General features: G+C 46.4%; 1 protein-coding gene across 5 annotated transcripts in view; it reads right to left on the bottom strand.

Annotated features, from left to right (window-relative positions):
- DNAJC13 (DnaJ heat shock protein family (Hsp40) member C13) overlaps positions 1-13,955 on the bottom strand; it is a 542,758-nt gene that overhangs the window by 227,182 nt on the left and 301,621 nt on the right. For all 5 annotated transcript variants that reach the window (XR_003942499.1, XM_030206535.1, XM_030206508.1 and 2 more), the window contains 3 exons: positions 9,175-9,290; positions 5,769-5,847; positions 5,464-5,599 (listed from right to left, as the gene is read on the bottom strand). Coding sequence is in view for 4 of the 5 variants with exons in the window: in XM_030206535.1 (XP_030062395.1) it covers positions 5,464-5,599; positions 5,769-5,847; positions 9,175-9,290 (331 nt within the window). In the remaining variant the exon portion in view is untranslated. The remainder of the gene's footprint in view (positions 1-5,463; positions 5,600-5,768; positions 5,848-9,174; positions 9,291-13,955) is intronic.

Below are 13,955 nucleotides of genomic sequence, written 5' to 3'. Positions count from 1 at the left end.
CAGTACTCACCCAGGGCGGGACATTGAAATCCCTGACCTCAACACTGAAGCTCCAAACCGGGCCTCCGCCCGTGCAGCCACAGTCAAACGGTAATGCTTGGAGAATGTATGAGCCGAAGCCCAAGTTGCCGCCTTGCATATCTCTTCCAAGGAGACGGATCCGGCCTCTGCCATCGAGGCCGCCTGAGCTCTTGTGGAGTGAGCCTTCAGCTGGATAGGCGGCACCTTCCCCGCGGCCACATAAGCCGCTGCAATGGCTTCCTTGACCCATCTTGCCACTGTAGGCTTAGCAGCCTGCAGACCCTTACGAGGACCTGCACACAGGACAAACAGATGATCTGACTTCCGGAAATCATTGGTCACTTCCAAGTATCTGATGATGACTCGTCTCACATCCAGATATTTAAGAGCAGAGTACTCCTCTGGGTAGTCCTCCCTACGAAAGGAAGGGAGACAGAGCTGCTGATTCACATGGAATCGAGAAACAATCTTGGGCAGGAAGGAAGGCACTGTGCGAATAGTCACTCCTGCCTCAGTGAACTGCAGAAAAGGCTCTCGACAAGAGAGCGCCTGGAGCTCGGAAACTCTTCTGGCTGAAGTGATAGCCACCAAAAAGACTGCTTTCAACGTCAGGTCTTTCAGAGATGCCCTCGACAAGGGTTCAAAAGGCGGCTTCTGCAATGCTCTTAGCACCAGGTTGAGATTCCACGCAGGCACCACTGAGTGCAGAGGAGGGCGCAGGTGATTAACTCCCTTGAGAAAGCGCACCACATCTGGCTGCGAAGCCAGGGAAACACCCTTCAGGCGGCCCCTGAAGCAAGCCAGAGCCGCTACCTGGACTTTAAGGGAACTGAGCGACAGGCCTTTCTCTAGGCCTTCTTGCAGGAACGCCAACACTGAAGAAATTGGAGCAGTGAAGGGAGAAAGTGAGCCTGCTTCACACCACGCTGCAAAGATACGCCAAACCCTGGCGTAAGCAGTAGAAGTAGAGCGCTTCCTCGCTCTCAGCATAGTGGCGATGACCTTGTCTGAGAAGCCCTTCTTCCTCAGACGCTGCCGCTCAATAGCCAGGCCGTAAGACCAAAGGGGGAGGGATCCTCCATCACCACGGGACCCTGATGCAACAGGCCCTGCTCCACTGGCAGTCGCAGAGGATCGTCGACTGAGAGCCTGATCAAGTCCGCATACCAGGGACGTCTGGGCCAATCCGGACCCACCAGGATTACCCTGCCGGGATGCTTTGCCACCCGGTCTAGCACCCTGCCCAACATGGGCCAGGGCGGGAACACATAGAGAAGCTCTTGTGTCGGCCACTGTTGGAGAAGAGCATCTACTCCCAGGGATCGAGGGTCCCGTCCTCTGCTGAAGAAGCGCGGCACTTGGCAATTGGCCGATGACGCCATCAGATCTAGGCTCGGCTGGCCCCAGCGCTTCGTGATGTCCAAGAACGCCTGAGCAGATAGCTGCCACTCTCCGGGCTCCAAGGTATGGCGACTGAGAAAGTCCGCCTTGACATTCATGACTCCGGCAATGTGGGCCGCTGAAAGCTGCTCCAGGTTCGCTTCCGCCCACTGGCATAGATTCATAGCCTCCTTGGCTAGAGGGGCGCTCTTGGTACCTCCCTGGCGGTTGACATAGGCCACAGCCGTGGCATTGTCCGACAGAACCCGTACCGGTTTCAACGCCAGTACCGGGATGAACTCCAAAAGCGCCAACCGAATGGCTCTGAGTTCCAGGAGGTTGATAGACCACTTTGCCTCTGCAGGAGACCAGAGTCCCTGCGCTGTCCTTCCCAAGCAGTGGGCTCCCCAGCCCGACAAGGAAGCGTCCGTCGTGACGACAATCCACTCTGGGGTCACCAGAGGCATTCCTGCAGACAACTTGTCCATCTGCGTCCACCAGCTCAGCGCCTTGCGCACTGCTGGGCCCAAGGGAAGGCGCACAGCATAATCCTCCGACACCGGAGTCCAGCGCTGCAGCAGAGAGAGTTGAAGTGGTCTCATATGAGCCCTGGCCCAGGGCACTACTTCCATCGTGGCCGTCATAGAGCCCAACAGCTGCACATAGTCCCAAGCCCGAAGAGGAGAGGCTACTAGGAACTGGTTCACCTGAGCCTGAAGCTTGACAATCCGATTGTCTGGCAGGAACACTCTGCCCACTTGGGTGTCGAATCGAACTCCCAGATACTCCAGGGACTGAGTGGGGCGCAGCTGGCTTTTCTCCCAGTTGATGATCCATCCCAGGGAGCTCAAAGGAGCAACCACCCGGTTCACAGCTTTGCCGCACTCTGCATAAGAGGGGGCTCGGATCAACCAGTCGTCCAGATAAGGATGGACTTGTACTCCTTCCTTCCTCAGGAAGGCCGTGATGACCACCATTACTTTGGAGAAGGTCCGCGGAGCAGTAGCCAACCCGAACGGGAGGGCTCTGAACTGGAAGTGTCGGCCCAGGACTGCAAAACGCAGGAAGCGTTGATGAGGAGGCCAGATGGGAATATGCAAGTACGCTTCCTTGATGTCCAAGGATGCCAGGTACTCCCCTGCCTTCACTGCCGCTATAACAGAGCGGAGAGTCTCCATACGAAAGTGCCGAACTTTCAAGGCCCGATTGACCCCCTTGAGGCCCTTGAGGTCGAGGATAGGCCGGACAGAACCTCCTTTCTTTGGTACCACAAAGTAAATGGAGTAACGTCCCTTGCCAAGCTGATTTTCTGGCACCGGAACGACCGCCCCCAGGCGGATGAGATTGTCCAAGGTCTGCTGCACTGCCACAGCTTTGACCGGAGACTTGCAGGGAGAGAGTACAAACCCGTCTCTTAAGGGTCGGCAGAACTCTAGCTTGTAGCCGTCTCTGATGACTTCCAGCACTGAAGTTATTGTGGTCCACTCGCCCAGAAACGAGGACAGCCGTCCTCCAATCTGCACTGGGGCGTGGACCAAGACCCCGTCATTGGGTACGAGACCCTGGGGGAGGACCGGAGGGAGCACCTCCGGGACGGCGGTCTCTGCGAAAGGAACGCTGCTTGGGGGAGAAGGTCCTCTTAAAGGAAGAGGAGGCAGAAGAGCCCGTCCTGCCCGGGCGGTACCGACGGGCTTCCTGAAACCGTCCTCTGGAGGTACCGGGGCGAGCACTAGCTCGAGCCCTGACCTCTGGTAACTTCTTGCCCTTAGATGTGCCGAGATCGGTCACGATTTTGTCCAGCTCGACCCCAAAGAGCAGCTTGCCTTTAAAAGGCAATCTAGCCAGGTGGGATTTAGAGGCGTGGTTAGCAGACCAATGCTTCAGCCAAAGCCACCGCCGCGCAGAGATTGTCTGAGCCATGCCTTTAGCTGAGGCTCTCAAGACATCATACAGCAAGTCTGCCAAATAGGCCAAGCCCGATTCCAGGGCCGGCCAATCATCCCTCAAGGAAGAATCCGAGGGGGAAGCCCGCCGCACCATAGTCAGGCACGCCCTGGCCACATAGGAACCGCAAACTGAGGCCTGCAAATTTAAAGCAGTAGCCTCGTAGGACGACCTTAAGGCCGCCTCCAATCTTCTGTCTTGGGCGTCCTTTAGGGCCGTGCCACCTTCCACCGGCAACGCCGTTTTCTTAGTCACCGCAGTGATTAAAGAATCCACGGTAGGCCACAGATAGGCCTCACGTTCACTCACAGCCAAAGGATAGAGGTGGGACATAGCCCTAGCCACTTTAAGGCTCGCTTCTGGGACATCCCATTGAGCCGAAATTAAGGTGTGCATAGCATCATGCACATGGAAGGTTCTAGGCGGGCGCTTCGTCCCCAGCATAATGGCAGAGCCAACAGGGGCTGAGGGAGAGACGTCCTCCGGAGAGGAAATCTTCAAAGTGTCCATGGCCTGTAGCAACAGGTTGGGCAAATCCTCTGGGCTAAAAAGCCACGCTGCAGAGGGGTCATCCGCTCCAACCGAGCGGGGATCCGTCTCCTCCAAGGAATCCGCAAAGGACCGTTGGGAGACCTCAGACACGCTGCCCTCATCTACATCGGAGGAGACAAATTCCTCCAAGGCCTGGGAATCAACCCGAGGGCGTTTACCTCTGGGAACCTCAACCTCTTTACCAGACGAGGGAGCAGGGGCAGCGTTGTGCATGAGGAAGGCCTGATGCAGCAGCAAAACAAACTCGGGGGAGAAACCCCCCAGACTGTGCACTTCCGCAGTCTGGGCAACAGCCCCAGACGCACCCTCAACCGGCGCTCGCAAGAGCGGGGGAGAGACATGCTGCGCATCCAAGATGGCGTCCGGCGCGACACTCCGCGAAGGAGCCGCGCGGGAAGAACGGCTCTTAACTTTAGCCGCTTTTGTGCCGTCGCCCAAATTAAGGGCGTTCATGGCATTAATGTCTCCAACCTCAAGGGCGGCCCAAGAAGAAGCCGTCCGAGCCGCGTGGCCGGCCAAGATGGCGGAGGCGAGGAGCGGGGGATGGGCGTTTATGGCGGGAAAAACCGCCACGCCGGAGGAAGGACCGGGACATACATCAGTCACGAAACTGTCACCCAACAAGGGCGAATCAGGCTTGAAGACCCCCGCATCCCCTCTAGAAGCGCTCCAGCGATCCGGGGAGCGACCCTTTGCGCCCTCGCCCTCCGACGCCATATGCCACGAGGAGAAGAATCGGGGAACCCCCTGCCCGCTATAAAAAGGTAAAATTACCTGCTGTCCGCTCCGAGCTGTAACGACCTGGTGTCCCAGTGAGTAGCTGCAATAGACGCTTAAATAAACGTCGAAATAAACGCCTTTAAGGACGTTCAAAATTTTTTTTTTTTTTTTTAAACGGAGCCAGCGGGAGGGGGGAGAAAAGGAGGGACCTGGCACCACCAGGTTTGCACTTGCTCAAAAGAGCCCTCAACCCCAGGCACTCAACAAAACCTAAAAATTAGGCTTGGAGGCCTAGCCAGAGCTGCTGCTGTGTGTGACCACCACCTGCTGAGATAGAGAACATACTGAGGAGTTTCCGGCAGCACATGACCACATATAGGGAGGCAAAAGTTTGCTCTCTATCTCCACCTGCTGGTAGATGGACACAACCCACCAGTCTATGGATTGATCAGCTTGATGATATGGAAGTGGTTCCCAAACCTTAAGATGTTCACGATATCCACAATGAATATATTTGAGATAAATCTGCATACAGTGTAACCTGTATACAGTGTAACCCAGGACATGTATGGGAACTACTGCCCTACCCTACAGTATACTATGTACATACAATTTTAAAACTATAGACAAGAATGGAATGCTTACTAAAAACGTGACTTTGGCAACAAGTATACATTGCAGCTTCAATATAAAAATTAAAGGAGAAATCAGCATCATAGGTGGTGAATCCTTTCACTAACCCCATGCTGAAGTACTTACATGTCCTTTGCATATAAAGACATGAGTATGTCACTAATCTGAATATAAACAAGATATACTTATCTATCATTCTGTCTCTATTCCTACCTTCTTTGTGCCTGTTGAAGAGGATACTTTGAGTTTTCAAAATTAAAATGATATTTTCTGGATCAGGGCCATCCATTATTTTGACTGACTTTGTACACAAGAACTCATATGCTTTATTCACTTTTTCAAACATGTCCTATGGAAAACAGAAAAAGAGCAGTGTAAATATTTCTGCAACAGAACTGAACAAAAAGCTTTACTACTGCTGCCAACATTACAGAAATAAAAGTTATATTTGTGATTTCTTCTCAATGATAAGTTTCAGATGAGCACATTTATTATGTATCATCATAAAAATCACGTACCCTTCCTTCAGGGTTCTTGTCAGGGTGGTATTTTTGTGCAAGTCTAAAGTAGGCTTTCCTAACCTTGCTCTCATCATGCCTGCAAAGTGAAGAGAAAACATTTCACTCTATATCTATTATTGTTAACTCAGAAATCCAATTTGTAATCATTTGACATATAAGAAAATGGTCAAAGTGAAAAACTTTGCAATAAAAAAATCTGACCTAATATATTTTTTTACAAAGTTTTGGAATATAATAGGGGCCCTTTTACTAAGCTGCATTAAGCAGCTAGCGGGACCTGTGTGACATGAGTAGTTCAGACAAGTGGCCGACTGACCACTAGCACATGAAGCAGTACCATGAGCTAGCTGTAGCTGCACTTAACGCCACATCAAGAGGGACATTCAATCCCCACCCCCGATCTCAAAATTCCATCCCCCCATCTGATCCCCAAGCCCCTCCCCTTCACAAAGTCTCTCCCACAGCTTGCCAGACAACCCTTCTCCCACCCATTTAGACCACCCAAGACTTACCTGAGGGCTATCCCTGGTTGGCTAGTAGGATGGGGCAGGAGCACTCCCCCTCCACTCCTGCTTCATCTGGCTCTGGGTTCCAAAATGTCACTGACCACCCCTGGTAGTAATATCCAACTCCTAGTGATAGTACCACAAGACTACTGCTAGGGGTCATCAGCACCATTTTGGAACCCAGAAACAACCAAGGAGTCACTCCCACTCCATCCTACTTACCATGGCCCCATGGTAAGTCAGATGGCAGTAGGATGGGGGAAATGGGGGAAAGAGGACAGGCATGGGGAATGGATCAGGAAATGGAGGGATGGGATTTGGAGATTGGGGGATCAGATTCTATGATCAGGGAGAGAGATATTGGGGGATGTAAACCACCACAATAGCTCTCTGTGGGTTATTTATTTATTTATCAGCAGGCCTACAACATGTTGCATGCAGTAGCAGACAGCAGAGGAGCACCTGTGCTACCTGCCACTGCATATAGTATGGTGCCTGTGCGATAAGTGTCTGTCCTGCATGTTAAGTTTTGACAACTTGCTATGATTTTTGTCTTTGATATATTTTCATACAGACAAGTATATAGCCCTTTACATTTAAAAAATTGAGCAAGCACATAATCATGTAATTCCCTGCGGTGTAACTGTGGCAAGCAACATTATATACCAAGAACATAGATTTGAGGTAGGCTGGAGCATGGACGTAGCATGACTTTCATTTTGGGGAGGGGGGCAAAGTGTGTGGCTTGGCACAGTTGCGTATTCATTTGCATATATACATCTCATACATATTCATTATGGCTATTTAAAAAAAAAAACAACACACGCACCAGACTAAAATGCTGAATATGAAGCCAATATATAAAAGTAGTACAAAAAACAGAAGAAACCAGTCTTCGCAAAAAAAACCCACAAAAAAGCAAAACAGCGAAGATGACTAACAAAACAAAAATAATAATAATCAAAAAATTAAAAACAAGAAAATATCAAATTTGTATTTAAAAATACAAATACAAAAAAAAGTAAAAAATGAAAAGGACGACACTTGTTCATGAAAAAATTAAAACACTATTAGCCAAAGGATAGCAGGGAGAAAGGGACTCGACACAGCTGTGTTTCGGCCATACAGGCCTACGTCAGGAGTCTTCTCACCGTGTGTTGATTTTTAACTCTATCCAATTGTAAAGGGAATATCTGTGTCTCTTTTTGAACTATAGTGTTAAATAATCCTTGAAAACAAAGTCAAGCATAAACCGTCAGAGCAGCGTCTCAGTGGACAAAAAAAATGTGCATTTAGCAAACAGTAACAAGACAAAAAAAATGTGCATTTAGCAAACAGTAACAAATAACTGTTTGATTATAAGAGATCCCTACATATTGCATTGATTAAATTTTAATTGCCAAACCCTTGACCATTCTTCTAATGTTTGGAGATCTCTTCTCATTGTTTCTACTCCCTCCAGGGTATCCACTCTATTGGCTATCTTCGTGTCATCTGCAAAAAGGCAAACCTCTCCTTCCAACCCTTCAGCAATATCTCTCACAAATATATTAAACAGAATTGGCCCTCTCAGCTTATTCACGAGTCTTCTGTGGGGGACCGTATCAAAGGCTTTACTGAAATCCAAGTAGATTACATCTAGCACAAGCTCTTCATCCAGTTCTTTGGTCACCCAGTCAAAGAAGTCAATCAGATTCGTTTGGCAGGATTTTCCTTTGCTAAAGCCATGTTGCCTCTGATCCTATAACCCGTTGGCTTCTAGAAAGTTAACTATCCTTTCTTTCAGCAGTGACTCCATTATTTTTCCTACCATTGACGTGAGACTTACTGGTCTGTAGTTTCCCACTTCTTCCCTGTCTCCACTTTTGTGAAGAGGGACTCCATCTACTTGTCTCCAATCCCGCAGAACCTCTCTGAGCTCCCTTAGTATCCTGGGATGTATACCATCTGTCCACCTTCAGATTCTCAAGCTGTTTATAAACTCTTTCTTCCATGAACAGCACAACATCCACTCCATTCCCAGATATTCCCTTGGCAGCCAACTGCAGATCAATTAGAAAACTAACTAAACATTTGCATACTTCCTAGAAAGTACATTGGGAGATCAGGATATATATAGCTGGATAAATATAGCTGTTCACCGGTTATCAAATATAACTGTTTTTTTTTTTTTACAGCAAACAGCTCTCTCTCTCTTCTCCATGGCTGAAACTGAACTCAAAACCAGTAAAGTCCAAATGAGATGAGCTCCTGGGCCAATCAGAGCCCAGTCAACAAGATTTCAAATATATACTGCTTCTTGCTTCCTGTTTGTGTCAAACTAAAGAAAAAAAAATACTTAGTTCTTTGTAACAGCTTTATAACAAAAGAAACACCACCTGCTGGCCAAATACGATAAATACACTTTAGATCAATCAATGCAGGAAAATATCTAATACATTTTATAGGCTTAAAACACACTATTTCTTCACAGGTCCTCAAAGCATCCAAATCCAATTACAGTTTATTTTACTAGCCATCTTAAATTTCAAGGCGGCCATTTTTGTGACATTCCCAGTCTGTTCATGTCTGATTCCGTTGGGGCCAATAATAACCCCAATGACATAACTGAATCTACACATAGTAGTCCTCAGATCTCATCTTAGGGAGGACTGATGGTGGTCTCTCTTTGCCTCCATTTACTACATTATTATTTTAAATGACTATTGCAGTGTAACACTTTGGAACACAGCCTTTCTGAATTTATGGAGTTAAACAAAAGTGCTTAGATTCCCTTTAACCATCCTCCCTCCCAGGCATTGTTACTCAAGTAAAATCAGAGATCATCAATTTGCATTTTTATTTTGCTCTTAACAGAAATTGTCCTTTTCTTTGGTTATACTCTTATGGTCACTTACTGTCCTTGTCCTTTAGGAAGATTAAGAACTTCATAAGCATCATCTATTGACATGGTAGGGGGTTTCTTCTCTACTTCTTTCTTCCATGCATCAAGCGCATCTTTAAGCAGTTTCACCTCAAAGAATATTCAGACATTCTTAGTTCACAGATTACTGCCTATTAACATACATATTTCTTCTATAAAATAGATTCATTTCTTTCTAGCACAGGAAAAGAACATTAGCACATAATTACATGTACAAAGATTGGATTTCAGTGTTTTTATTTACATTTTTTAGAATGATACTGAAAAGCAAAGCATGGTTAAATTGATCACACTAAATATTTACCCTTTATTCTACTCTAATATTACTAAGGTCATTAAAATCTGTGCAGTGGTAGAACTATCTGTTGTACTGTTATCAGCAACAAATTATACATATATCTGGAAAGTAATAATATACACCAAAACACAAATGTTCACTTTACAGTTCAAGCTTTTTAATTAAGATGGCCTTTGCAATTCCTCTTACCTTTAGAGGTATTGGCATCTGTCTCACAATGTCATACACTGGTTTAGAGAAAGGGCTACTGCTCTGGAGCCACTTGGCACAATGCAGGTAAAGTCTAGTAGAGGTGGCTCTGGAGTTGAGGTTGCGCTTGTCAGGTGGTATGATCAGGTGTGGAGTCAAAGTTGTGGTACAGAGTTTAGGCAGTCTGAAGGGGGCAGCAGGTAGTCAGGGAGTACTGGGATCATTTCTTTCAAGAAGGGTGGGCTGCAAGGTAGTGCTGGGTGGTATGGGGGTGGAGTACAGATGTGAATTGAAATATTTCTGTTTTTGGTGTTAGGAGAGCCAGGCTACCAAAGGGAGATACAGTTTGGGGGGAAAATGGGAATGGGGGAGCAGGTACTTCTTTCTTCAAGTGGAGATGGATGCGACAGACTCCTCCTCATGATCCTTAGGGAGCTCCTAGGTCCCGGTGTTTTATGGTCAGCAGGCCCATCTGCAATGGGGATCCACACCCTTACATGAGGGCAAAGTAGCTTTGGCATGGGGGATTTGAGGATTTCAGGTGCAAGTTTGGAGAATTTTGGGCCTAGCAGAGGTATTGCTCTATGTTGGTCTGTCAGAGGGCTGAGATTTCCAAGTAGGCAAATCGAGTCTGACAAGGGCTTTCTGGCCAGATGAGTTCTTGGAAGGGATGCTGTGTATGTCTCTTCACAGGCTTCAGAGGATCATCAAGGGTAGCCAGAGGTTTCTAGTTGGCAGTCAGAACAACAGATGGCTGGAGAGCAGTGGAACAGAGAATGGTTATTCATCTGGACATGACATCTTTAGACATGACAAGGATAGCAGCATTAGCAGATCCAACCTCGGTAAGAAGGATGACAGGCGAGATCTCTGGTGCTAATGAGCAGCAGTGACCGGAGGGCGTGAAGGGAGGTCAGAGCAGTAAAAAGCAGGGGGAAGAAGAAAAGGGACTTAGCTTGTGGTCATCTTCCTCTGACTTCAGAATCTTCTTTGGGGAGAGAGGTGCCTCAGTAGTGGTAGTTTTGGGGGATGGGGGAGAGGGAGATGAGCAGAGGAGTCCAGTGTTAGTGCTCACCAAGTTATGGGAAGCAGTTTTGAAGGATTAAGGTAGAAGATTAGAAAGCACAGGTATACAGATATATTTGGGGTAATGAAAGGAAGGAAAAAGGAAGAAAGGTGAGAAGGAAAATAAAATAAGATGGGGACCAGGATAGAGTAAGAAGATGTCGCTGAATACTGTCAGTTGGGCAAGGGCCTTTTTGCAATTAGGAAGTGTTTGGAGGAGATATGAGCCAAGGCAGAATGGGGTGTTGCTGGTGCATGTGGATCGGTGGTGCCAGTGACGTGAGTTTCATACACAAATAGCTTCTTTAAAATGATCTATTTTCTTCCGCCACCTCTTTCTCATTCAGAAAAACACTCGCTACTATGAAGGCTATAGTTTCAGCTGATCTCTTCCTATCCCCATTGGTAAAGGTTACTCATATAAGGTTTCTGCACCCTCTCTTGGACATGGTCAACAGCAGTCTTTCTTAGGCGGTTTCCTACTATAGAGTTTAGACCCCTGCTTACATAGCTGCAATGCAAAGCTTGGCTCAATCTCCTGCAATTTATTCTTCAGACTGCGCCTTAAAGCACAGTGAACTTTAACTTGAATTTGCTCCTTAGCAAAAAACCTATTTGTGGCCCACTCAGCTGATGCAATTCCTGACCAGTATTGACTCTGAAACCTCTTCCAAGCAAAGTACTGAGGGCAAGATAACTTTAGCTACTACGGCGCCAGAACCCTCCAAGTTCCTTAAATAAGTGAAATCATAAGACTATTGGCATCTGGGTTCCCAAAACTGCATCATGAATGACATAAAATAGATATTCAGAACAGAGTGAAGTGCTTATCTCCACAGATAGGACCTCTACCAGAGGTGTATAAAAGAGGCGCCGCTGTGAACCAAGAGCTATTTGATCACCTCATCAGATCTGACCTGATACTTGCCCCAGTGCAACTGCAGCTCGTAGACCCTACCGGTTTCCACTACTTGACCCTGCATTACAGCAACACTTAAGACTTCCTCTACTAGCATAAACTCTCTGGACTTGCAGCCTCTCCGAGGGTCAGAGGGAAACACTTCTCCACTATCAGAGTTGTGGTAGCTCTGTTATTGCTAATGGGTAATTCAGGAGGCATAAACTTAAGGTCTTTAACTCTGAAGATAAGTGTTTTCACAATAACGTAAAAAAGTGATTGTTGTATTTCTCTGTGCTTCCTAGCATTCTAATCTACCACTGTTTTTATCTTTGGCTGTTACTTGATTTTAAATAAATCAGCCTTTACTTTTATAATAATTGGTCTGTTTCATTGATTGTTGGGATTATTCAGGAACTGTAGAACTCAAGACTTGCTTAAAGGGGAAGTAACCTAATAATCCTGAGTGCTACCATTACATCTAATTGGCATCCACAGTGTTCCACAGGAGCTACTGTATGTTTGTTTTGCTCCTACACTACCTCAACAGAAACATGTCTAAATATGGCCTTTGCTGAAGAAAAAAAAATCTTCCTTTGACCTAGCCAGCTATTGGCCAATCTCTACTCTCCCCATTCAAAAGTACTTGAAAAATTAGTTTATGTGCAATTATGTAAAATCTTGGATGACTAATTTATTGCACCAGACACAAGTAAGGTTTAAACATGACATTCCACAGAAACTTTAATGATCTGCCTGTTGCATAAGATGTTACTTGGATGCTGGCAAGAAAGCCAATATAGTTTCTCCTGACCTTAGCTTAGTATTCAATTTAGTAGAACTATCCATGCTGTTAACCTGGAAGTAGGACAACTGGATGGATATGTAAACTGTTTTGGTTGAACTTACAGAAAGGCAGTACATCAAACCCATGACTCTTGACCCTTTTATATATTTGATCAATCTTTCACTGTCACCTTCATTGGTAAGACTTCTAGAAGACTCCAGTCACCAATCAGTATCACTTGGGCTGGTCCTCACTCTTGTGCTGTTTAGTCTCTTTGTATCCTTGGCGACTCTGATTCAAGACCTCAGACTTAGCTGTTATTTCCTTGGAGATGATATCTAGGTAGTGTCCCACGATAGTAGTCATCTTGACCAAAGGTTGGACATCATAGTTGCCTGGCTGTACCAAAATGGCTTAAAACAATCTTTCAGTATCAGTGGCTATGTGGGTAGCCACATGTCTCCTCTCTCCAAGGTGTATACGTTTCCCTTCATAATCATAACTGTGTCAGGCATACACCTGAACCCTTTCTTGATACTGACAATCATATTACGGCTATAATGATGTCCTTTAATTCTGCTCTACACTGTTAGGTCCTATCTATATACCAATGACATTAAGACTTTGGTCTTTGTCTTTGTTCTTAACCACACTGATTACTGATATGAATTATACTGCAGCATCTTTAGTTTCTCCAAAACACTGCTTCTAAATTGCTCCTTAGGGCCTCACGCTAGGATTATTTCACTCCTACACTAATTTCCCTTCACTGGCTCCCAGTTCCTTTTAGAGTTCACTTCAAGATCCTGGTGTTTCAGCATGGTAAAATTAGGTCTTACCTTATAATTTTCTTTCCTTTAGCAACAGCAGATGAATCCAGAAACTGGTGGGTTGTGTCCATCTACCAGCAGGTGGAGATAGAGATAACAGAACTGTTGGGAGTAATAGCAGATGGCCAGCCCCTCTATCAGTTAGTATAAGTCTTTCGAAAGAAGAAGTAGGCCAATCAAACTCAACTTGAACTCAGAAACCATCCTCACTATAATAAGAGAGAACCAACTGGAAAATTGTAACTATGGAACTTGAGCTCCAACAATCCCTGCCGAGGCAGGTTTTTTTTTTTTTTTTTTTTAAATAGCTGTCAATCTGCATTAGAGAAAAAAAAAAAAGAACACAGTAGCGGAAAAAAGTAGTCGGCTAACGGGAGGGATCCTGGATTCATCTGCTGTTGCTAAAGGAAAGAAAATTATCAGGTAAGACCTAATTTTACCTTCCTTGTCACAAACAGCAGATGAATCCAGGAACTGGTGGGATGTACCAAAGCCTACCCTAAGAAGGGCAGGAAGCTGACAAGAAGCCCAAGTAGCTGCTCGACAAATCTCATCCACATGAAGGGTAGAGGTCTCCGCCCAGGACGTCGCCTTCGCCCAAGTGGAATGAGCTCGTAGAGCCAAAGGTGGCTCTTGACCTTGTGACAGATACACCGACCCAATGGCCTCCTTAATCCAACGCGCTATA

The sequence above is a fragment of the Microcaecilia unicolor genome, chromosome 1 (assembly GCF_901765095.1).
Source record: "Microcaecilia unicolor chromosome 1, aMicUni1.1, whole genome shotgun sequence".
NCBI lineage: Eukaryota > Metazoa > Chordata > Amphibia > Gymnophiona > Siphonopidae > Microcaecilia > Microcaecilia unicolor.
This window is presented reverse-complemented; position numbering and strand designations above follow the sequence as displayed.